Source organism: Centropristis striata, chromosome 3 (assembly GCF_030273125.1).
Source record: "Centropristis striata isolate RG_2023a ecotype Rhode Island chromosome 3, C.striata_1.0, whole genome shotgun sequence".
Lineage (NCBI taxonomy): Eukaryota > Metazoa > Chordata > Actinopteri > Perciformes > Serranidae > Centropristis > Centropristis striata.
In genome coordinates this window covers 36,672,583-36,699,381 of record NC_081519.1, presented here as the reverse complement: position 1 = coordinate 36,699,381, position 26,799 = coordinate 36,672,583, and the positions used below count along the sequence as shown (strand labels likewise).

General features: G+C 38.8%; 1 protein-coding gene across 1 annotated transcript; it reads left to right on the top strand.

The window, feature by feature from the left end:
• Positions 1-2,345: 2,345 nt before the first annotated feature.
• LOC131968586 (vesicle-associated membrane protein-associated protein B/C-like) lies at positions 2,346-26,799 on the top strand. Its single transcript, XM_059329536.1, has 6 exons — positions 2,346-2,573; positions 10,123-10,275; positions 16,573-16,676; positions 18,187-18,267; positions 20,111-20,290; positions 24,113-26,799. The coding sequence occupies exons 1-6, from the start codon at positions 2,516-2,518 to the stop codon at positions 24,266-24,268; spliced, it is 732 nt and encodes a 243-aa protein (XP_059185519.1). The 5' UTR covers positions 2,346-2,515; the 3' UTR covers positions 24,269-26,799.

The following is a 26,799-nucleotide window of genomic DNA, read 5'->3' as shown; positions in this document are numbered from 1 at the left end:
CACACAACACCCTCCTGGACAGACTTTCATCCATAGGCATTACACACACACCCCTCGCCTGGTTCACTTCCTACCTTTCCTGCCGCACACAATTCATCCAACTGAAATCCCACAAGTCCCACACTTTCCCTGTTCCTGCCGGTGTGCCCCAGGGATCTGTCCTGGGGCCCCTCCTCTTCATTATCTACTTACTCCCTCTCGGTCAGATTTTCCGCAAACATAACATACTTTTCCACTGCTACGCGGATGACACCCAGCTCTACCTCTCTACCAAACCCTCCTCATCCCTTCCACCGACCTCCCTTACCCTCTGTCTTCAAGAAATTCATTCTTGGTTCTCATCCAACTTCCTCAAACTTAACAGCTCTAAAACTGAAGTCCTCCTGGTAGGCACCTCTTCCACTCTCTCCAAATCTAACAGCTCCCCCATCTCCATCAACAACTCCATCGTCCCTCCCTCCCCTCAGGTTAAGAGTCTGGGTGTCATCCTCGACAGTACTCTCTCTTTTCACTCACACATCAATAACTTAACCCGGTCTGCATACTTCCACCTACGCAACATCTCTCGTCTCCGTCCCTCTCTCACTCCACACACCACTGCCATCCTCGTCCACAGTCTTGTCACCTCCCGGATTGACTACTGCAACTCCCTGCTCTTTGGTGTCCCCAACAAAACCCTCCAGAAACTGCAGCTCCTCCAGAACTCTGCCGCACGCATCATAACCCGGACTCCCACCATTCATCACATCACCCCCATCCTGCAAGAACTCCACTGGCTTCCAATAAAACACCGGATCAACTTCAAAATACTCCTCATCACCTTCAAAGCGCTTCACAACCTGGCTCCACCATACATCTCGGACCTCCTCCACGTCTCCACTCCTGCCCGCTCACTCCGCTCCTCCTCCACCCTCCAGCTCTCTGTCCCTCCTGCCCGCCTCGTCACCATGGGCAGTAGAGCCTTCAGCCGCTCTGCTCCCCGGCTCTGGAACAATCTCCCTCCTGACCTCCGCACCATTGACTCTTTGCCACTTTTCAAATCCAGACTCAAAACTCATCTGTTCAGACAAGCATACACCACCTAGTCACCCACTCACCATCTCAATACTGTTCGATGTTTTATTTTGTTGCCACTGTTTTTAAATTATTTTATGCTTTTTTGTAAAGTGACCTTGGGTGTTTTGAAAGGCGCTTATAAATAAAATGTATTATTATTATTATTATTATATGAAATTAGATTATAGTTACATTATAAAGGATTACTTGCTAAAATTTGTGATTATGTTTTGAAACACAGGTATTTAAACGGTTACCATTTTTATAAATGTAACTTAACCAATATTTGATTTTTTTTTTTTTTTAAATGATGCATGAATAATAGAATATTTATTTATTATTTATATATATTGGAAAAAGGACAATAAACATTTTGAGTACGTTTTCCATGTGGCCTTTAATTAAAAAATAACTGCAACAACAATGTATACTACAGAAACAGCATCCCACATGTTTGTAGAATACACACACCTAAAGTTTGTGCAAGCACTGTTTTTTCAATGGTAATTTATTTCGAACATAATCAGAATCAGAGTCGTTTTTATTGCCAAGTAGGTTTTCACATACAAGGAATATGCTGTGTTATTGGTGCATAATAACAAAGTACTAAGATATATACATGTGTGTGTGTGTATATATATATATATATATATATATATATATATATATATATATATATATATATATATATATATATATATACACACACACACACATATATATTCACACACATATATATGTGTGTGTGTGTGTGTGTGTATATATATATATATATATATATATATATATATATATACACACACACACGTATATATTCACACACATATATATGTGTGTGTGTGTGTGTGTGTGTGTGTGTGTGTGTGTATAAACAAGACGTACATATTTTGAATTATTTAAATGAGGGGAGGAGCTGTAAGAAACAAAACAATGCAACCATAATGCATTTTATTTGCATTGAATTTATTTTTATTCTCCAAATGCATTCAGATTAGATTTTTTTTTTGTTGTAAACTAATAGATTATGTCATTATAAAAAAAATGTAATGCAGTTTGTATTCAGTAAATGACCTAACCCTGAGGGGTGATGTGAGCTGGACGTTGTGAAATAAAAACCACCATGTTTTATCCACGTTGTTTCTATCACACTGGTTGAGGGGGTGGCCCCACCATCCCTGGGTGCACCCTAGCATCACCCATCACCACCCTGTCACCCTCCCCGCTGGGTGGCTATGCAGAGGCAGTGACGTCACCGGGCTGTCTCCCGCTCCCTTCCTGCTGCATCACAACAGCCGTCAGTAGCTCGAGTAGCACTAGTGACCGGGGGGACAGGATATCCACAGCCAATTCATTGATAAAACAAACTCTGTGGACTCTGCAGCACTCAACAACATCCTAACACGGGGGTAACGGACAGGAACTGGTTGCAGTGCGATCACCCCGCTCCAGCTGTTGGGACATGGCCAGGCCGGAACAGGTTCTGCTCTTGGAGCCTCAGCACGAACTGAAATTCCGAGGTAAGAGGGGAGGGCCCGGCTCGGACGGGAGGGGGGGAGCTGCCTCTGCCAGCGGGGCTACAAGGGGGGTGGGCAGCCCAGTGTCACGGTAACAAACCCGACTAGAAACTGGACTTCACATTTAATTATGAAATCACCCTCGTCGGAAAAGAGTAAGAATGAAAGGACGGCAGGTCAACTGACTAGCTGTGAGCTAGCTGGATTAGCTTCCGATGGCTAACCAAGCTAGCCAGGCCTTGTTACATATTTCTGCTGCAGCTACTGCCTTAAAAGCGGTTTACATGTGCAACACGCGAAACACGCGTCCACTGGGAAATAGCGACTTTAAATAATATATGTGACAACATAATTGCCTTTTCAATTCATAAACTCCCATTGCACACAAGCTACAACATCCTTAGCCGGTCGGGCTAGCTAACATTAGCTCGCTTTCTGATTGGCTGTCTCGCTCTGTTGGCCAGCCAGCTGTCATTTAATAACTTGACAGCTCACAGGACCAAATAACTGGACAACCTGTGCTGCTTAATGTGTGTTAGCTACGGATCATCAACATGCCCACTGTCCTTATCGTTTGAGCTTCACAATCCTTAATAGACATTTTAGTGAAGCTCGGCATTTGGCTGCAATATGTCACGTTGCTTTAGGCCCAAATAATGTTACATAAACACATATGGTAACATACTACTGTATGTGTTTTCAACAGATTAGAGATCCTGCCACAGATGGAAATAGTGCACCTTGTACTATGGTGTAATAATCGAAATAGTTTAATGCATTTTTTTTAACTGTTTGCAAGACAGTTGGCCTCAAAACAGAGTCAAACTTTTACACTAATCATGAGTGAAGTTTGGAGAGATTAGCTGTTTGTCTCCCAAATACAATGTGGCCAGTGGTGGTGGCCAAAAAATATGCCTGACAGCCAGCAGCATCCATAATTATGAGTATATACCACTGTTTGCCTAAAAAGCTACTGAGTTTCATTTTAGTAAGTTTGAGCTTTAGCAATTCATAACAGAACTGATTAGACGGATGGATAGACACGTTAGCTATGTGTGTTTCTATGTGACTGTCAGTTTAACCCTGATCCTACTAACTTATTCAACCTATAAGGACCACTGACTGGGGTCCATGGGGACCCCAAGACTGAACTACAACAAACAGACATCCATCACAGAAATTTTTTTTATTTTTTTCTTGTCGAAAGATTATTAGTTATGTACTTGATATAATCTTAGGAAGAAAAATATATATCATAAATAGAAAAGCTACAGTTGATTTGCATATTGTGTAAAATGAAAATAGACACATGTACTGAGGAAATCTGTATGTCTTCTTCAAAATAGCTAACACCATTTCTAAACTGCCCCAAGCTTTGTGGTCCCTGCATTATATGTTCTATGAAAAAAGTTTTCATGTTAGCTCATATCTGGCAACACATACTCCGATGCGGATATATCTATAATAGGCCATTATAGCAGTCCGGCACTATTGTAAAGATGACTTCAAGTGATTAGTTCTGTCTATTTTAATGGCATAAGTGGAATTGGGTGCTTTTGATTGGGTCCCCCAGAACCCCAATACCTTAGGGTTTTTTTACTTTCCTTTTTTTACTTAATAAAACAGAAAAAAAACAATGATATGATGTGATGAGGAACATATTATTGTAACAAAAAATAAGATGTTCAAATGTGCATCTTAGGTGTTACCTTACTAACTTGGTTCTTTTTCTTTTTACAATGATTTCAGTGTAATGGCACACTCTACAGTCAACTCATTATAGTAAATACAGTTATGAAGTGTCTGAATTGCATTAGGCTCACAATGAGCCTGTAAATTGCATTAGCAATAATATACAAAGAGGTGCCTTGATGTAAGGAATTAATGGTTAAAGCAGCTGCGAGAAATGCCACGATGTAGTTTCCTCCACCGAGTCAGTTATTTTCTCTTCTCCATCACAGTTAGACACCTCTCAATACTTTTTTTAAACTTCCCTGCCGTCTCTGTTGCTCTCCACTTCAAGCCTTTTTTTTGTCACATAAAAATGTAATTATAAAAAAACCCAAAATAAAATATGTGTCCCAAATATAGAGGATCTTGGGAGTATTTACACCTGCTGAATAATACAAATTAAATGTGCTGGTGAGTATCTACAGCACCTGAATGATATAGAATTGACTCAAAATAATTGTAGGAATGGAACATGCCACACAATGTAAGGCTAATTTATATATTTTAAATATTTGGAGGATATTAAGCCACATCAGGCATTGGTTACACAGGCAGTTCATGTTAATGTTCAACGATCAATTTGTTGTTGGTTTTGGACTTTCATGGGATTTTTTTGACAGTGAAGTAGAAAATGTAATATACCTTGTGCTCTGATTTACAACTGTGGTGAAACCATTGACTGAAAGTATGTTTGAGGTTTTCTGTCATAGGAATTAAATGGACACATGGCAGCCAATTTGAAACAAGCATTTAATACAAACATATACAGTGTCTTATTTGAATATGTTGATGCAGGAGTGTTAACCAGACAGAAGGAACTATGTGCTCTCTGTATTCTAGACAATTCCACAAATCACATGCAAATACTCAGGCCCTAAGTTATATGTGCACACACATTGTGAAACTTCAGGAAATAGAGTGGTGGTCTGTTTGAAGCAGCTTGTTAGGCCTATAGGCTCAGACCATCTGTCAGCTATATACTACTTGAATGTTTGAGACTGGACTGTTTCATTTTTTAATTATTTTTAAAGAAAATCTTCGTCAGGGGTATTATTAACAAATCTTTACAAAAAAACTCAGTGCTCCTTACTTTATATCTGCTATTTATAAAATCTAACCTTGAAAGATGACAGCTTTCAAACATTAGCTCTTCATAGTAGTTTTTTAACTGCCGTTTGTGGTTTTCGTGTGTTGGATACTATCCTGAGAAACTTTCAGGAAGTAGTAGATCAGGTGTACAGTAGTCGGTGGCGTGAGTCCCTTTCATTAAAAGTCTTCAGAAGTCAAGCCAAGCTTGTGAGGGTCTGAGTTTCCTCTCTGTCTTTGCTCAAAGGGGAAGGGAAGTGTCAGTTGATCTGGATGTTTGCTGAGCTGAAACTTTATCTTGAATCTGGTGTATGTGCTAATTCTGAAATAGCTCCATGTTTTCATGCACAGTGAGTGTGCCTCTTTAAACCACAAAAAGGTTTTGCTCACCATAATAGCTCCTGTAGTGGCCTAATTTGTTATTTTGTTTGAAAAATATACTTGATTAGAAACCTGTCCTGGCTTACTTTTGGAGCTTGAAATAGTAGCATAAAATAACACATTTTGGATAAAGAGAAGTAGGTAAACAAATGGGTTCACTGTCAACACTTTTAAGAAGTTGTGCTTTTCCAAAGAATATTTTCACAAACAAAAACACCAACTCAAAAATGTCTCAAAACCCAAATCAACCAATATAGATTACTACTGATATTCTGGCATGTCTTAATATGCAGCAGGACATTGACAAAAACACTGGCCAGAAATAACTTTGGTCATCTTTTAAAGACATAAAATGATTTATGAATAATATTTGTTTTATATGTTTTTTTTAACGATACTGTAAAGTTCCAAAATGAAAACTTAGTTTCCGTAAGTCTGACTGATGTAAAATGTGTGGTATTGGCACTGTGTCTGCTAGGTTTGGGAAGTCATACATTCATTCGTCATGGCCCCTCGCTTGACTATGAATTAGCTTTGCTCTCACTAGAGGTCCTGGAACAACACAGGAGTGACTAACGTTTGCCAGTTAGCTATCTGGATACATTTCGCTATGCAGTTTCTGAAGTATCCTGTCAATAAAGAAACTTTTCCCAGAAAAAACAGGGATAAATTAAAGACATGTAACACTGTGGTTTTGAAAGGGACCACTTAGGTATTACATAGAATGAGATTTGTTGGAATTTGCGCCCCCTCCAATATGTGTAATGTGCTGATAATATCAAAGAAGACTCAAGAGACTCTTGGCTCTCTCCAGGGTCAATGCATTAGCCAGATTAGGTTTTGGTGCTTTTTTTTTACTATGTTCATGCAAGAGCTCACATATCCAACAGATTTGACTTTTCTGTTAATGTCATTACCACTAAAATGAAAATAAAACCTTGCACCAAAGTGGAGATCGTTTGCTCTTGTGCTGGGTATTGAATGTGAGTGCTATAACTCTACTTTTGAATTTATCTGTTCCTTCTGAACCTCTGAATCTCTGCCCATATCTTGTTTTTTTTTTCATCAGTTCAAATAGGTCTGGTGTTGTGCTCATTGATGGTTGTTTAAACAACCAAGCAAATCAGATCTTTGATTAAGACTCCAGGATGCCATCTTTCCGTGCCAAAGCCAGAAAAGCAGCAACAGAGAAATGAAAACATTGCCGGAAAACACAGACATCAGTTACTGCTGATTAGTTAGAAAAAAACAACACTTCCTCCCAAACAGAAAATTGCTAACATTAACACGACATCAGACTAAAGGTTGAAGTGAAAAGAAATGGCATTTCACTTTCATTTTTAGACTAATCCGAATCCCCCTGTTTTTGAAAATGAAACATTAATTTATTATATGATTAATTTATAACAGATACAGCTGGCCTCATGGCCAATATTTGTCTTTTTTCATTAAATTGTTTTCTTTGGGGGAAGATTTGATTTCCAGCCACAGTGACTAATTTATTTATGTGTTTATTTATTTATTTGCTCTGACATCACTGATGCTGTAATATCATAAGTTTGTGAGCTGACGATATTAAGAGTATGTTGTTGCAAAGTAATATGACATAAAATAGGAGGGGTATTACCTATAATATTTTTAAAAAATGACTTCCCTCCACTGGGACAGTTATCCTTCCTCAAGACACCTTATTGGACATATTCACTGTCACTATATGGACACATAGAAATAATTAACTCAAATAATGTAGACTATTTAGATATTTAGCAGATGGTGACAGGATGGTTAGACTGCTTACATAATCTCTCCAAGCAAACTAGCTAACTCATTAACTACCTGTATTCCTGCTCCTCACCCATAGAACCATGATATCATCCATTGATTTGTGGACTCCCATTTTGATGTCTTGAGTTTGGCATTTTAACCATAATTTACAAAATGAATATGATTTTGTACTGGAGAAGACTTAAACCCGAGCTTGAGAGCATGAAGTCATTAGGAAAATGTTTACTGAGGTAGTAAATTGAATAAAGAGTAGTATCATTTTCTCATGGACGTCTATTCAGTCAGACTTCCTTTTGCAACCAATGGCCACCTGCTAGTCATTAGAAAGAATGCAGGTTTAAGCCTTTTCTGCATTGGCTTCACTTTTCAGACCCACAGGTTGTTGTTTGCTCCCAGCCTGAGTCCGGTATTTTCTCACGATTCTCGAACATCCATTTCACAGATGATTTGTAATCGTCATGGGATCAAAATGTACAGTTGCATGCTTTTTCTGTTGCATTTTCTGTTTGAGCACAGGCATAAATCTCCACACTCCTCGCAGGTAGATATCAGCCATTTTGGGTTTAATCTTACTGATATCAAATTATTGACGACGTCAAAAACGGGCCCCAGACAGTAAATTACTAACAAGTATGAATTTCCTATTTGTCTTACCATTTCTTAGTTTGAGGAGTAGTGTATTATAGTTAAGAACCACAAGGCCAAACGGAGTGATTTCACACAGCTATGTGAACTTGATGTTATTCCCATGTCTCAACTACTTTTCCCCTCCTTCATGTCCTCATTTCTCTTTACTGCTTAACCCTCAGACATTACTCAATGTTGAGCATTACCTTGACCATCATCACCAATAAAAATTATTAGACAATAATTGGAAGTAGCTGCTATTCACCCAGGCGTTTTAAAGAGATTAAGACCAGAGGAAAATGTGTCAAGTTAAAGATCTTCCCAGGTTTGAGAACGAATTAAACAAAATTAAATCAGCCAATTTACCTGACAGTTAAAATGCAAGTAGTTGATACAATTATACAGTTATTACCATCACAGTTAGTGACTTGACCTGCCCTGTAAAACAGCACTGACAATCCAGGGCTGCAGTCTTGATGGTTAACTCACTTAACCTTCGCTCACCTTTTAGATTTGGCACACTGTTTTTTTTTTGCTGTGGCTTTTGTATTCTGCATTATTGACAAATCTGTGAAGCTTAATGCATCCGGCCCTGTGAAAGCCTCAGAGATAGTATGTGGCCTGCATCAACAATGATAGCTGTAATTAGTTGAAGCAATTCTGATCATGGTATTGCAGTAGGAAAAGCCTGTAATTTATAGATTTGTACACAAAGTTTACTCTTTGAATGTTTTTGGTAAGTTGATAGTAGAATTGTTTTTGTGAATCAAGAGGACGCACTAAACATTAGCAGTCAACATCAATCTAGAGAGCAAAGTTAAATGAAAACGAAAAAGCAGATGGTTTAGTTCACATACTTGAAATATTTACTATAATCCAGTTCTCACCAGGGTGGATTACTGAGATGCAATATTTTGCGTTTTAATGTGAGAAACAGACTGGAGTTATTTATCTTGAGGACAACTTCCAGTCAAACTTATTAAAGGCCTGCATCAGTTCAATTGGCGGTAAAACCCTGTTTATCTAAAATGTCAGGTCAAATAAAGAAAATATGCAGTAGAAGCAGAAGAATTGTGGACAGTAAATTGATTTTGTTATAATTACAGTCACATCCAATCGGGCTTTGATAAACCACATTCAGATGTGTTAACATACATGTCACATATTTTTAATAGGCCTTATCCACTGGTATTTCAGTATCTCATCTATTTTGAAAAACCTCAGACAAGCCTGTTACTTCTGCTGGTTCTGTATTGGTACCATATATCACAAAATAATAATTACAATTTCCACACTCTACTGAATCAAATGAACTTGCAGGCACTCTACTTTCTTCCTCGATATGTCGGCAATAAGACATAATGTTTAATACATTTTCTTTTTATATAAAGAGCTGTGTCTGCCCGAGCTTGGTTGTTTGTTTGTATTTAAGTCAGACTGGGGCTTTTTCTGCAGCAGCGGATGATGGATTTGCATTTTTATTTATTTTGATCAGTTGACTAAAAGACTCTCATTTGCTTTGATTATGCCAAAGCACTTTGTGACTGTTCGACTCACTTGTTTGTAGGCCAGTGGCAGTTTTATTCTTTACATGTCTCATTTCCTCCAGCCATTTGGCATTCAAACAATTTAAGTGATGGATAGTATTAAAATTAATGTGTGTGGTGTGTGAGGTCATAACTATTTGTATATTTGGGCATCAAACATCAAAATTTTAATGGATCTCTGTCCAGAATAAATCAATTATTTTATGATTTTTTTTTTGCCATTGAATGTGACTTGTTCAGTTGCTTTAACAGTCTTAGATGAATCTTTTGCTTTTTGACCTCTGTTGAAATTATAATCTCAGTCTCTGGAGGCCATTGTGTAATTATTAATTTAAAAAAACAACCTAAAGATGTTTTCCTAAACTCGTGCCCACCGTATCTCCCTTTCTCCACAGGTCCATTCTCAGACGTGGTCACCACAAATCTCAAGCTCTCCAACCCTACAGACAGGAATGTGTGTTTCAAGGTTAAGACGACGGCGCCGCGCCGGTACTGTGTGCGGCCAAACAGTGGAATCATCGATGCGGGCACCTCAATCAACGTCTCGGGTAATGATTGAAGAAGTTGGGCTGAACAGGGGCAATTTAAGTTATCATTAACTTACATGCTACTGTAACCTGCAGCTACCACTGTGGTTGAAATAATTAGTTGATTACACAAAAATATCTGGAACTTTTGATACTTTATCTTTTAAGTATTTTATTAAATACTAAACATTTGCTGGTTACAGCCTGTCAAATATGTGGATTGTGTTTTTTTCCGCAAACCCATTGTTTTTTTAAACTCTCGGTCAAGCAAAGTAAGCAACTTGAAGCAAGCCTTTCTGTTAATGTGTTACAGGTATGTGTTGACATTTTATGGACATTTAAAATGACATATTTTTAGCCCTTGTTGCTCGAGCCAAGACTTGTGAGACCTTATAAATATTGCAAACCTAAAAAAAGTTTAAAAATCAACCACCTGTGAGAATAAAGGCAAACTATTATCTGTTTGTTCTTTTTTATAAAAACACACACTCCAGTATTTCCCTGTCCCCGTCCCCTTGCCCCAGCCCCACCTGGTAGGCGTCATTCCCAGTCATGTACTCTGAGGGAGACAGGTACAGTCTAGTGTTTCCACACTGTGCCACCTCTGCCATTTACAGCCACAGACTCATTTTACAACGTCCCCTATCTGGTGTCAACAACTGCAAACTGTGTCACTGGGGCCTGCAGTCAGCAGTGGGCGACAAATCAACACTGTCCTCTCTGTCAGTTGCCTTCATTTTTCACCCTTCTTAGACTGAGAAAGGTCACAGGTTTGAGTCCCAACAGGAAAATGCTTTATGAGAATGTAGTCACATTTAGAGGCATGGTCTGTAACCTCTTCCTGTCCAGTCAGTCTTCAGAGAGAACTCAGAAATCTGTGTACTCAACAGGGTAACAAGCGGTTGTGGGTTATTATCTTGCAGGCATTGTAAGCTTTTAAAATGAACACACAATAAGTTGCTTTGTTTAAAACCCAGATACTTTAAAGGGCCTCCACCCCTGACTCTGCTTTTAGATTTGCTGCACCTAATCGGGCGGGACAAATGCACCTTTATGACTGGGTGTGCTCCAAACCCAGTTGGGCTGAGATTCCACTACATTTCAATTCAGCATGCAAAGTGGCACTCCTGTGCAGCATGTAAACAAAATACCATATGCAGCAACATTTCTTGGGCGTAAAACTTTGTGTCCCAGGTCCTGTTATTAGATTTGTCATGTCAAACCAGCAAAATCCAAATATTACTCAAATTCGGCTATCAGGTGGAGAAAAGTAGGCACACAGAAAAAGACTTTATGCACTGCTTTTTAATTAATTATTGCACCTTCTTTCCAACTGGAATGTGTAAGCACACAATACAACAACAAAAAAAGAATTCAATCCATAATGGACCACATGCTACTGCTGTACTTTCTTAAAGCACTTAAAAGCTGTCAAGATAAAAACTAAAGTTTATCTCCACTACTGTTTGATTATAAGCTGATAGAGATTCAATGTCATACATGACATCTTGTATGCCAACTGCACTCCAGTTAAATGGACTGCAGCCACATTTGGTTTTGAAACTGTGTCATGCAGAAGGAAATGTATTAAACTTGTTTGTTAGACCTCAAGGATGCATAAAGTGTTTTGTGTAATACTGAATGTAAACACACATTTTGTTTGTTTACAAGGGAACTCCACAGGGCACCTTAAGTGCTTGTTCTTCCTGGTCTTGAAAGCTACTTTACAGTTAATTGCTAAAAACTCTTAACACACAAGCCTGTTCTTGCTGAGTGAGACAAACATTGCTTGGTTGTCAACATTACTAAGAAAAAAGATATTCAAGCAAAAAACATCACACTGTGATTATTGAGGTACAGTATACAGGCAAAAGTATTTTTGCTCTCCAACTAAGATTGCATAGGATCTGTAACTTGTCCAGGTTGTCTCATATTTCTGGCCTGTAGTTTTTAACAAAGCTACATGGCAGTCCACTTCAGATCGAGACGAAAGGGAATAGTCTGCCACAGGATACCTACAAACCCTGTGATGTGTCATTTGCTGGCTCAGCTGAGGATACACACTCTGCTTTTGAAGCTCAACCCAGCTGTAACTGTATATGTTCAACGTAGCCATGACCACAAGAATGTTGCTGAGGTTGATTGGTGTTATGTAGCAGCATCCAGTGGAAAAATATGTGGCGTGAATGTTTAAAAAATCCCTGTGTCCACAAATATTGAGCTCCTTTTGGGCATATGTCAGAAGTTTGTCTGACATGCTCATGATTTATTATCATTACAAGAGAGGCTGAAAGAAAGATTACATACCCACGGCTGCCATTAACAACTATTTTGCGATTAATGTATCGACTATTTTGTCAATTAATCAATTCATCCTTAAATTGACCATTTCATTTTTGTTCATTTTATTTTTTACAAATTCTATGTTCTATAAAGCAAAGCACAATACGAAACAACAAGAGCAAGCAGATTGCCACTAATATTAAAATATTAATTTCACCTTAAAACAACATTATGTAGAGTTTATATTTTCTTTGCAAATTAATGCTTCAGGGTGCAATTTACTTTTACACCGTTTTCGTAAATATGAACAGCTGTACACGACTATTAGTTACGACTACATTACTTATGATCAAAAACTAGTCAACAGCTTAACTAACACAGCCCAACATCAAGTAAGTACACCAACACAATACATGCTATGTCAGCTAATTACATGGCGTTACTAACTAATGTTAGTCCAACAAAGACAAGACTAGTTTGGCGTCTGTCGACAGCATTTTTTTTAAAAGCCAGTGTGGGATTAACTCTCGTCCAGCAGCTTCCCCTCATACTCTGTTTTTCCACTTAGTTTATCTCCATCAACGTGGCCTTTACCAAGATGTTTGTAGAGGCTGCTGAACCTGGTTCTGTTGCCCACTTGCCGGGCTCCAGTTCAGACAAAACTTGACAGAACTTAACCTCCAAGTGATAGCTGATTCAAAAAAAGTGTGGTGGATTAAATGCTGTTGACTCCTGAGTTATTTCCCACCCAGAAATAGGTTTGCTGGTGTATAGTCTGTATTTTTTTACCCTTTTGAATTATATTGAATTAGATGGACCCTGGAGAGCACAATCAGAAGTGTGAGATCCTGCTACTCTGAGAAGCCTGAATATGAATACGTTTTATGAGAGGTAGTTCTTACATCCTGGTGAGTTTTCCCTCCAGGCCTGTATCTCAACAATGCTGGTTGACTCCACTCTCTTCCTCATTCCCACGCTATGTTGTCTCGGTAGGTTTGCTGATCTCTGACCAGGTTTTTTGTGTCGAGTTATATTGGAAAAAAAGTAGACAGGGGGCTCTCTTTTAACAAGTAAGCCTTCTCTGAATCAGTGTGAAAAGGTTATTTTTATAGATCAGGGTGTAACAATGAGCCATATAGTATTATGTGTCGCATCATGACGTAATGTTCAAAGTGATCTTGCCTTGTATCTGGTTCTGAAGTTTATGTCTGCAGTGTTTTGGTCATTGGGACATTTAGCTTTTGTTTTCTTTACATCAGTTTCTCTATTTTTGCAATATTTTCAGCATTGTTTTTTTGCTATACTCTATAATCAGAGTGGCATAAAAGTTTGGAGATGTAAATGGGAGGCACATTCTCATGTTATTTTTCATGCATTTAGGACATTATCAAATCAGGACATCATGATTTTGTATGGCCATAAATGTTATCACACCCAAAGGTCAATTCGTCATTTCGTTGATTGACCAGAAATGCCAAAACCTGTGGTTACAGTTCCTTCAATGTGATACTTGGCTGGTTTACTCTGTTTTTGCATTATTGCAAATGGAATATGTTCGGGTTTTTTACCTTTGGTCAAAACGGTTCGACACATTCTGACTATCTTCTGACATTTTATCAAACAAGCCATTTATTGACACCTTTCCTTGCTCTTTGTTTTCACGCAAATACTGAAAACAGCTATCAGAGTGTTGTTTAAAGGCTCTGAGCAATAAAATGCAACACATCTTCTTTGTAGCATCCACATTGTTTTTCCACAATGTGAAATGGGACCAGCAGAGGAATATGTCAGTGCACCATTGGCCTTGGCGGAGGTTAACCCTCTAGAGTGCCATTGTAGTTTTCTAATAATTTGATCATGAAAAATGGTCTTTAGTTGCAGCTCTACAATAGAGAATCAGAGTGCAGACCCTGTAATAATTATATATCATATTTGTGATTGTTAATTATCTGTATATCATATCTGTGGTCGTTATGGAGGATTAGGGACCGTGAGTGGACCTCTGTAAGCACCTCAAGGTTAATACTTAGTGGTTATTATTATGTTGAGAGCATCTTTTCTCACGGGACACAATTAATTAGTGACAGGAAAGGAAAGTTTTCTTACCTCCCTCCCTCACCACTCTAATGGTTCCATTCATCATCAACAAGCATGCAGCCGATTACCATCCTGCTTGACCGTGTTAAAAACAATTAGCCTCTGTGAGTTTTATAAATGATTGCCCAGCGTGAAGCAAGAATACTAAATCACACCATTAGCAGAAGTAGCTTTTTTTACAAAGGTATGTTCAAAGGCTGTTGATCAAAGATGATTGAAATCACTTTTTTTCCCTCCTGTAGCTGTGCCTTTTTTCCATCTCTGGCTTTGGCTCAGGACCTTTTTCATGTTATTCACTGTTGCTCAAAGAACTTACATGCCTTCCTGCCTCGATTCTCTAGTATTGTCCCCTTGGACCTGAAGTAGATGGCCATGCAAATTGGGTTTGACTGAAACAGGACGTTCTCAATCTGTTCGTGCCGTCTGTTTCTGGTTTGCGATATTGAACTTCACTGATTGCTGTAATGGTGCACTACATCTCTGAGGTTTTCCACTCTAGGGAGAATTGGCATGTGCCATATATGAAAACCATCCTGATAGCTACATCGGCTTTGAAATTAGGAGGTCATTTGTTTCTTGTGAAAGCCAAAGTATCGTGCAGGCCTGGTAGACACAGTTGGTACTCATGTCAAAATATGCCTTTCAATTACACCCTCATTTAAAAAGTCAAAGGAGAAAAAAATCACCCATCAATAGACATTTTCGTCCCATCTGCACTTCCACCCTTAACTTGAACACTGACATAAGAAAGTGATCATTTTAAATCATCGTTGGAGCTTTAAAATACCTTCTCTGTCATTGGAATGACATCAAATAACACACCACTGACTGAGAGGACTGATGTGGTGATGGGTTAAAGCCGTATTCCAACCCAACACCTGCTTTCTGTTAGCGCAATATGTAATGTTAAGAAAGAAAAAGACAGGGTTGGAAGCTGTTAGAAAGATTACCCCCTGGGGCATTTGTAGATCCGTCAGTGTTTCGCCGTCATGGTAACAAAAAACTTAGAAATAAATCATCTCCACCGCTTTTTCCGAGCAGCAGGGGCAAACCCAGAGCCTTGAAGACTCGGAGGACCTGGTTTAGTGTTTTACAAACACATGAGTATTTGATACTCACTAATTCCTCTTTAATCTGTGAAGTGGACACAGAGTTGAGAAAGGGAGAGAAGTGGAAAGTTGCTGACAAAGAAAAGTATCTGCTTAATCACTGGAGTTTGGTGATTTAACCCACAACTCATATTATGTTGCTGCCAGTCTGCAGCAGTGTGAAAGATACTAACAAGACACTTTGTTTGATACATTAGTCTGAATCTCCTGAGAATGGGAAGTGACTATGAACTTTAAGATAAGGGAAATAAAACTGTGGGAGTCCCAATGACTATAATGACTTCCTGTTCACGCTGTCGGCACTTGGGTTCACTTTTTTTTTTTAAATGTATTGAGTTTCTATTTTATCAGGAAGTCCCTTGAGATTGAAATCTCCCCTTTTCGAGGGAGACCTAGCCAAGATTGGTTGCCAGTTACAGATTAAATTGACGATGACAATACATGGCAACATATAATAAAAACGGCAGAAAAGAAAAATGGGCAATATACACATTATACATACAAGAAGGTACTGAATCCAACTCAGGTAAAACACGTGCAATTCTAAGTTAAATGGACTGTTTGAGTTGCTTTAAATTTTCCCAGGGATACTAGGTTTGTAAAAGGTATTTACCAATATTTTTAACCTTGTAAAACAATAAATATCTAATGTTGACATTTAGAGTTTGCTGAACTTAAAGCTTTATAATATTTTATTTTGAAAATCACCTGTTTGAGGTCATGTGGTTTGAATTTCCTGTTCATGTTTCACAAATTCAAATAGAAAATATACTCAAATTATGAAATATTCAAGTTCCTTTGCTGACCACAAATTGTATTTCTTTTTCAGTTATGTTACAACCCTTCGAATACGACCCTAATGAGAAGAGTAAGCATAAGTTCATGGTCCAGTCGATGCTAGCACCACCTGACATGACTGACATGGAGGGAGTGGTGAGTGCATCTTCTTCTTAAAATCATTTTTTGCTGTTCGCATCATATGTTTGTAGCTGCTCCAGTGTTTGCTAATTCTTTCAAATATAAATGCTTTGCACACAGATTTAACAGTCACTCATGCACAGACAATGTGAACAACTCAACGGAATTTTACTGTGAGGAAAAAGGCAAACGCTCAGCCTGGATAAGAGGCTGTGTCCTAGTGCTGACACGCAGCAATAAAAACACAATGAACACAATCTATACGTGACTGTGTGTGTGGTCTCAAAGTCATCTTTGGCCAACATACATAAATACATACAGTAAATCATCATTAACATGCCTGCAAGTGTGGTTGAGAATTTGGTTTGGTACTGTGACTCACGGTCATAAAAACACACACACACACACACACACACACACACACACACACACACACACATTTAATCAACCTGAGCAAAAGTTGCAAAAGAAATGTGTTATTGTTCAAGCATAGAGGTAAGAATTTAGAGCAGATTTTTGAAGAAGAGCACAAAAGAGTCACACTGCAGTCATTCTGGTGATACATTTCTATACGTTTCTCCTTGATAACAGTCCAGCTTTTGATGAAAGTGTTAAAAATGCAAGTTGACTAAAAACATCCTGAATGAGGATTTGCAAAGAGAAAATTTTACTCACAGATATATAGTCAAAGATGGCAGCTTCAAAAGTGTTTTGCAGCACTTTGCAACCTACTGCAAACTATTATATTTCAATGGTTGCCAACTTTAGGAAGTGAAGTCTTTTAAGTAGTTTTTCCCAAAACAGTGGGCTGCTTACACAGGAAACTTATATTTATCCTGTGAAAAAATCTCATAGGCACCTTAATATTCCGACAGGTTCAATCTATGTCCTGTAAAGCTTTCCCCACTTTTGATTATATCTGAAAAGTAAAATTCTAATATCAAATTCCACAGAAAAACTAGTTTAATATGAATACACTGTCAAAGACATGTAAACTGTTTGACTCTGTTAAAGCATCTTCAACTTTAATATTGGAGAGATTGAAGTGTGTGATTCTGGTTTGGTATGTAGACTTTCTGCACATCTAAAAACTCAAATTATTTTTATAAATCTTAAAAATAAATGTTAAATAAATGTTGGCAGAACACAAAAAAGAGGAATTCATTTAGACATATTTTTGTCTGAGTGCTCTTAGAGAGAAAAAGGGTACATTGGTTATTGAATAATAAATGCAATATGTATTTATTGGAGCTAGACAGAGCAGAAAACCCATTTGTTGCATTTCTAAATCAATGCTGATTCCTAAAACCAGGCATTATGTAGGGATATGTTTAACATGTCAAAGGACTCAACACAACCAGAATAAATAAAGGAGACAGCAGGAGGGTTAATCTGAGCTTGCTGTTCTCCTCTGAAGAGCTTTGATCACCAGGCTGTTATAAATGCTCCCTTTTTCTTGCTTAAATAATAAAGAAAACATGTTTCTACCCTCTTTTTCTTTATTTTTGGATCTCTGTCTCTCCAGTGGAAGGAGGCTAAGCCTGATGAATTGATGGACTCAAAGCTGAGGTGTGTTTTTGACATGCCGGTGGAGAACGAAAAAACGGTAAGCACACAATGTTACTGAACTTCTCTCCTCACTGTGTCGGTTTTGGTTGTCATTACAGATTGGATATCAAACACACTACATGGAAAGATGTAACACATAGCTTCTTGCTAATATTCTTTTTAAAAATCCCACTAATTGGCCTCAGCAGCAGCAACACAATATACTTTTAATTATTGGTATGTCAGTCATTATTTGTCATACTCTGCTTGTTTTCACCAAACAAAGTGATGTCTTCTTTCTGCACAGTGCAACATTAGTTTGCTTGTTAATAGCTGTCTCAAGGAGGGGTTGCATTATTTATGGGGCGATGATATTTACTGTTGTTTGTCAGCATGCCACATCTTATTGTTCTGCTGTATGTGCCTTCTCTTTCATCTCTTTCCAGTTCCATCAATCTCAGCCTTCATCGCTCCTCTTCTGTAGTGCAGTGTTAAAACTATCTCAACTTCTTTCTCTTTCCTTCTCTCTTTCTCATGTCTTTTTTTTTTTTTTTTACTTGTATATGCTGTTTCTACGGGTGTCACGATTCTCTAAATCCACGATTTAATTACAATTTTGATTTTAATGTCTGGTTTTCGATTTAATTTTTTTTAAGCACTTATGCCATTGGTAGACTACTGAGTCTTGATTTGTAAAGATCAATAGATTATCATAATTGGTTATATATTATAACCAGAAAACTTTCATTTACATTTACATGACTCTCTAATATTTTTCTGAAATGTATCTCATGAAGGTCTTATTGCAATAAAAGTAAAAGTCAGCTAGGTAAAAAAATCTGACCATATGTTGAGGCTTCGGTACAGTCACACAAATATCCATTATATTTTACAGTACTTTGCAATCCTTTTTTTATCTTATTACTTTTGTACACCCAATGCTACAATAGACAATTCAAAATAAGTTAACTATTAAGAATAAGACTAGTTTATATGTGTCTGTGTATGTCTCCTCTTTTAAATATATGCATTCAGTATATCTATGTGGTTATTCAGTTTCCTAAGATCCACCTGTTATCTTGTGAATTGAGAATTTTTCAGCACTTATACCATTGATAAACTATTGAGTCTTGATTCGTAAAGATCAACCAGTCATCAGTTTTACATCCAGAAAACTGTCATTTGCATTTTATATGACCATTTTTTTCTGAAATGTATCTGAAAAAGGTCTAATGGTCAGATTTTTTATTTAGCCGATCCTGATTGTGATTTCGATAATAGAAATTAAATGCTTTTTCCATTGGTTTTTCGATTGTGACACCCCTAGCTCTTTCTAGATTTTAAGCATTCTTCATCCCTCCATCTTTTCCCACTCTCCTCCACCCCCATTGCCCCACACTCTCGGGCATCAACAGTCCTTCAGAGAGCCATTTTGTTCATTCTCACATGCAGTCTGTTATTGTTGTGATTCTTCTCAGACCCCACACAGCTGCAAAGACATTATCTGGTCAGGACATGAGCCGAGTCTACCGGTTTCATGAACCTGAGGAGGGAAAAGCACCCATGGTGGTTGTTTTCAATTCATTTCTAGCTGTGCGATACATACACAAAGCCCCCAGTCAGCACTGTGCACCACGGAGTCCGTTAGACAGAGATAATGCTGATAGAAACCAGCTTGATCCACTTATGAAAGGCACCCCTGGGTGAACTCTCCCACAAACGCAAAGATAGGCAGCTTTTAGAGGAGGCTCTGTGTCCCTATACTGTATATGAAAGCCTGCAAAAGTCTCCAAATATAAACATAAAGCCAAGTCATTGGTCAGAATCGCCATGGAAACATTGTAGCAGTAAACAGACAACTTATTACATTATAACTTGTCGCCCCGTTAACCCACTTACAGCATGACATCGAGTCCAACAAGATGATGTCGTCCAGCTTGCTGAAGTCAGACTCCTCCACGCTGCCTCCAAAGTCAATGAGCTCCACCCTGGATGACGGGGAGGTAAAGAAGATCATGGAGGAGTGTAAGAGGCTGCAGATGGAGGCTCAGAGGCTACGGGAAGAAAACAAACAGATCAGGGTGAGTGAGACAAATCGTTGGAGCACAGTCGGTTCACTTTACTCACTTTCCACTTTGCTTTTCCAAGACAGTAGAGACACAGGTATCACTGTAGCCCCGAGCCCTTTTCAGACTGCATTTCTACAAAAGTGCCACTATAGTTCCTTAACAAGCACTGCCGTCATTTCGCCTTAGGACATTCATACTGATGTAGGATGTAAAATTGGCGTCTATTTACATTACACTTCAGCATTGTGGAACAAATTGGGAGGAGACGGTAGTTACAGAGCAGCGACGCTATGTGTACAATAAGCGACAACAGCGGCGAGTGCATTCAAAACAATGATAGCGAGAGAGCTGTTTCTCCCTGTAGAGATTAAACATACTCCAACAAGGTATTCTTCATTTCGCTTAATATGATTGGATTACTGTCGGACTCAAGTGAGAACCGTGTTTCTGATGATATGGTCCACTTCCTTTCTTATTACCAAAGTTTTGGTCGTCCAAATAACGTACGTCACGTATTTTCCATCTTGCTGGCTCCGTAGCTTCACATTGATCCTGTCTCGAGCAGTCACGCCAATTTAACGCCTCTGTTACTACCTCCGAAGGCGGTACAGAGCGGGGGACCTCTTGGTCCCCTCATTATGCCACTGGGACGTTCAGACTGAAGGCTAAATGTCACAGATGTGTAAATATCTCGGCTTGAAACGGCAGTCTGAAAAGGGCTTCAATCTCACAGATACAGACCTTGTTTGCAGGACATTGTAAGCAGAGTTGGGAAACTATTGATGATACAAGTCCAGCCGATCAAAACAAACTTTTTTACAAACTTTTTCCTTTTTTTTTGCTCCACTTTCCTACTTGCTGGTTGGATTAACTGCAGGAAGGAAACCTATGAAGTCAGCTCGTTTCACCTCTAATATGCTCTGTATGTTGAATCTATTCACGCACAGTATAGTTCAAACAACCAATCTCTCTTCAGATTTAAAAGTGTTATTCCACTGATTGAGCAAAGAAAACTCCTCTTTCATCTCAATCACCAGAATTAACAGATGACATCACGGAACATCCAGGGTCCCATTTTGTTGTTTTCTTTGTAGTGATTGATGTTCACAATCAAGATAAGCAAATTAAGGGAAGATTTGATTCACACAAAGTGGTGGTTCCAAATGACGTTGCGGTGTCCCTCCACCCTTCGCTGTATTACTTTGAATAGAGACAGTAACTCAAGATTGAGGTTTGCATTAAGTGCATCTGCTGAAATCCATAATCAGTGGCAGACCTCAGCGCTCGAAGCTCGTAAGGCAGTTTTGCAAATCAATGAGTTCGCCATCAATCAAAACCATCACTGCAGGAAGGTTTAAAATTGGGTTTTGTTAAGGTTTGGTTGGAAATGAGTCACACACACACTCACACACCACAGACGGCTAAGAGAAAGTTGTCCTCCCCTTCAGCACCACCACCTCCTCCCCTTTAAGTTCTTGCCAGAGGCAGAACGACTGTTGGCTGCTCCTGCGGCTGAGATTAAACTAACAGAGAGCCCCCCCACCCGCTGCTGGGAAATGAAGTGTGTTAAAGCCTGGCGCCTTCTGCGGTCCTCGGAGGATTGGGTCAGATGAAGATTTAAGCAGATCCTATTTCTTTCAGCTTGTAAATAAATACTGTCTTATCTTATTGACTGATTGACAAGCTGACAGTCATGTCATATTTTTTTTTCTCTTCTCCACTTCTTTATTCACATTTTTTTATTTCACTCCACCACGACCACCATCCTTCTTCATCTTCTCAAGCGCTTCCTTTCTTTCGTCATTTCTCAGTTATTTTTCTCGAAGAGGTCAAAACCTCAGCGAAACTTGTAACATCTTTAAGACCAACGCGTTTTAGGTTTCTGGCCTTCATCCCAGGCATTTTGAAACACATAAACTCCATTTAAACGGGGTAGGCATAAAACAAAAATTGATTAAAAAATTTAGAAAAATATTAAACAACCAATCATACATTTACACAATATCAGCCTCTGGGACATTTCAGTGAAGAGCAAAGTCACATTTCCTACTTTTTATAGGTATAGAGGCAGTAATGAAATAGACTTTATTACTTACTTACCGGTAATTATTTAATTCATATTTAATAAACTTTCTCAGGATAAAATGTGTTAGGGTGCTTTCACAACCCAGGTCTGTTTGGTTACTCTGAATCAGAGTATAATTGAAACTTTTGGCTGTTTTGTACTTAGTCTGGTTTGCTTTCACAGTGCATAAATGTAAGTGGACCAAGATTTGTGTAGGGGCGTGTACGAAGGCGGAGGGCTGGAAATATACTCGCTGTATTATTTCCTATTGGGTGGAAAGTTGGCAGTGGAAAATATAAACACAGAAATAAACAAAGCAACATGGAGCCGAACGCTCCATGAAATATTTCTGTCGAAATTTTCTTTACCTTGACTCTGCACACAAGTTCTTTCTCCTCCTATTGATCTCAAATGATTTTATAAACATCATTTTTGTGGACTTTATTCAGCCTCTCCTGTACAGCATGTGTTCTTTGGCCCAGATGTCAATCAAACCTCAGACTTCAGCACATAGACTGTATATAAATAATGGACGTAGTCACTGTGACGTCACCCATTGGTTTTGAAGCCCGTTGGAAGCATCGAGTTCAGTGTTACACTTGTCGCCATCTTGTGTCGCCATCTTGTTCCCGATACGTGGAGCAGACCTTATCTGGACTGTGGGGAAGCGCGAGGGATCTGATCACTGACTACAGCCTCTACACCGGCAACCCGACTGAGAGAAGCCGCTGCTAATTCATGTTAGCATTAACTGGAGCATTAACTGGAATGTTCATTTTGGCTAGCAAAAAACAAAAACAAAATGTATGTAACTTACCTCAGAAAAATGAACAGCGACTCCTTGAAGTGTCTGTTAGTCCAACCAAACACTGAACAAGACATTTACTGAACAAAACGTTCAAATAAACTGTCATTAAGTGAAAATACAGTGTGAAAGGGTCAAAGTTATGAGACCAAATCGGTAAACGTCCTCTTTTCTATCTATATAACGTTATATATAACTTTATTGACACGTTGCCATGGATACGCATTGCTCTGCTTCTCTCCTGATGACGGCTCACCTTGTTAGTGACCTGTCAATCAAAGGTAGCCACGCCCCAAATCATGCGATTCTTTATCTTCTATTTTCTTCTAAATGGGGCCATTATTAGAACTATTGACATCAAATTGTCTTGAAGATTTTTTACTAGCGATTGAGACCATAGTGTTGTCCTGAAAAAAATTTCTGAGGTAATAAATCAAGTGAGAAGTTTGGTGAAATGAATGGACAGATTTTTTTGCAGCCAAACTTAGCACCCCCTGCTAGAATTTTCGGTAGAATGCAGCTTAAGGCACTTCCTGGTTTGCTGCATTTTGGTTAATTTCCTGTAATTGGATCAGATTATGTTCACAGTGTAATTGAACTGCACTAGGGTTTTTTTTTAGAAACAAGACCCCCTCTCCTAAGCGTTCTCAGACCAGTTGTTTTAGTCCACACCAGAGTATGATCGGATCGTTCACAAGCGGCCAAACCAACCGTAACAAGGATTTAACCGCACCAGAGTTCAATTGAAACGCACTAAACTTTGGGTTGTGAAAGCTCCCTTATTCTATGTGCTATAAGCATTGTTCTTTAAACTATACTATAAGTATTTCTGGAGTTTTGACCTCTTCAAAATGTTTTTGCTTCACTGTGTACTTGACCAGGTGAAGCCAGAAACCCCCACTCTGCTTCTCAATTATTTATCTTAACTCCTTGACACCACCTTCTTTTTTCTCTCCCGTTTCAGGAGGATGATGGTCTGCGGATGAGGAAGAGCAACGTGATGTCATCTCAGCACTCCTCAATGGGCATGAAGAAAGAGGAGGGGTTGAGCGCCCGCACGATTGCCCTCATCGTGCTCTTCTTTGTGGTGGGCGTCATCGTGGGCAAGTTGGTCTTGTAGACAGCAGCGCAGTTCGGTTCGGCCGCAGCATGCTTTCCTTTAGGGGGATGAAAAACAAACACGGGATTTGGGATTTTGGATCAGAAATGCCATATCCGCTGGGTGGGGGGTCGTACTAGTTTTGATTCAGTCTCATTTATGTAAAAAAAAGAAAAATTTCAAAAGGTAATGTATGAGAAAACAAAGAAGAAAAAAACGATTCATCATCTTATGAACAAACCTACTGTTACAGGTCTTGCCTCTACGTAATCATCACATAATCATTCTGGCGCTCTTTCCCAAAGTTTCATGTATACAGATGACTGGTTCTGTCGGGGCAGGGGGGTAATGGAAACATGATTTAATGCTAGTGATCCAGACCAATTTTCTTACACCGGCGAGGTAGTCTTGGTGCGACTGAGTCAGTTTGCAATTGTGTGAATGTCATTTTAGTGTATTGTTGTTTCTTTTTCTAAATGACGGAGGCCAGAGCCTATGTATATGTATACGTAATCCCCCCACTGTACAGTATATCCAGGTGTTCCTTCCAGCTAAACCCCCTTTAAGGAAGGGATTTACCAGAGAGATGATCCACACAGTCGGGGTTACACACACAGGGCTATCAAACTGACTCCTGCGATCAGAGGCTTTGTAAAATCAGCTCGTCTTTGATTGTAGAACAACATTGATCATGTATGAAACACTATACCATAGGTATTTTCTTTCCTCGTGTTGTTTTTTATTTACCTTATTCCCATCACCTGTCACTCAGTGCTCACCACACCCCCCGGTTGTCAGAGGGGGGATGTTTGATTGCATGCGTTCACACACTTGAGTGTTGCATCTGGACTTTTGAATCTAATTTAAACTGCTTTTTTAATGGTGATAATAATATGTCATTTGGCTGTAGGTTTGCACAACTACATTTTCAGATTTTCTTTCTCTCTTGTTTCATTTTTATGATTTTGTTGGGTTTTCTTTGTTGTTAGGGTTAAAGCATTTAAGAATATTGCAGCTACCAGACATGAGCTCCAGATTTGTAGGATTAGATGATGATTAGATGAAAGGCTTGCCTTGTGACCTATTTGGGCAAGTTATTCTCAGGCCAAGATGGAAGAGTATATATAATATATATATATATATATACACACACACACACACACACACACACACACACACACAGAAAGCATGCATACATATAGTGAGAAATGGACAGGAGGTGCATGTAAAGGCGACTAGTTATGTGTTTCCCTTACAACATCAACAAAACCAAGGTCCCATTTCAGTGTCCTCACAAAGGGACCTTGGTCTTTTCCAGCTCTTTTTTTCTTGTTTTCTCATATTTTCCTACTGAGCCATACATTTGTTGACGTTCTGTTTTGTTTGAGGCAAATGTATGTCAGAGATCAGCTGAGTGTTTCAAGCTGCCTGCTCCAGCTCTCTGCTGCTGGCCATTTTCTGCAGTTTTTTTCTCACTCCACTGCAGGCCTGTGTTCAGTTTTTGGGTGTTCGTTCAGCATTTATCCGTTGCTTTTTAATGTTATATCCTCACTGCATTTGAAGTCGTGTTCATTTTTAATGCACTAAGATTAAGTGTGTCTCTCCTTTGATCTTCCTGCAGCATACTTTTCTTTTTCTCAAGTGAGAGGGAGTAAAAAAGAAAAAAAAAAATCATACAGCCAAGCTTATATCCTTGAGGGGACCACATTATGACATTGTACTGTTCCAGAGCTGGTGGTTATTTTTTTGGTTAAAAATAAACAAAAACATACTCTCAAATTGTTTCATCTCAAAATTTGCATGAGAGGGTAAAAAAGCAATGAAGAGTGTCACTCTACAATATTTGAAGGAAAAAGAGCAGTTCTTATTTTTATCCCCCTGTATCAGCCTAAGATGCAGGACTGCATTACCCTTTGTTAAGAATAATTACAAAATCTACCGTCTTTTCATGTTTAGAGGAGTGGAGGATGATGGGTGTGACTGTTGGGTTAAGAGATTAAAATATACAAGCTTGTGTTTCTACTGTTTCTCTGTAAAGTTGTTGGGTTGAGGATGACTTGCTGCTTAGAGGGAGGGCAGAGCAGACCTGAGCTACAGTCCCAAATTGGGTTATCAGACCTGGGTCATGTAGTACTTGCAGAAAATTCTTGTTCACTGAGTCCTGGTTGGAGTATCAGAACATTTTACATGGAAAAACATATTTCAAAGTACCAGAATATACTGTTATGTGATGAATAATTTATGACTGTCCTGCTCTGATGCACCAGTGTTGTACTCCAAGCAGGATTAAACAAACAATTACATGTGAATACTAATTGATCCAGGCCCTGTTGTAAAACACACTACACTGACCTGTCCTGGAGTCTCTGACCATCACCGTGATCAATGTAAGCAGTCGGCAAACTGTTTTGTATGTATATAAATAAATAAATAAGTCTATCTGAGAAGATGATTAATATTCCTAGTTCAAGTAGTCTCTCTGGTGTATAAAAACAACCCAACCTGGTTGGACTATGTAGCATCTTAATAAATTAAATGAATAAAGCCCCTAA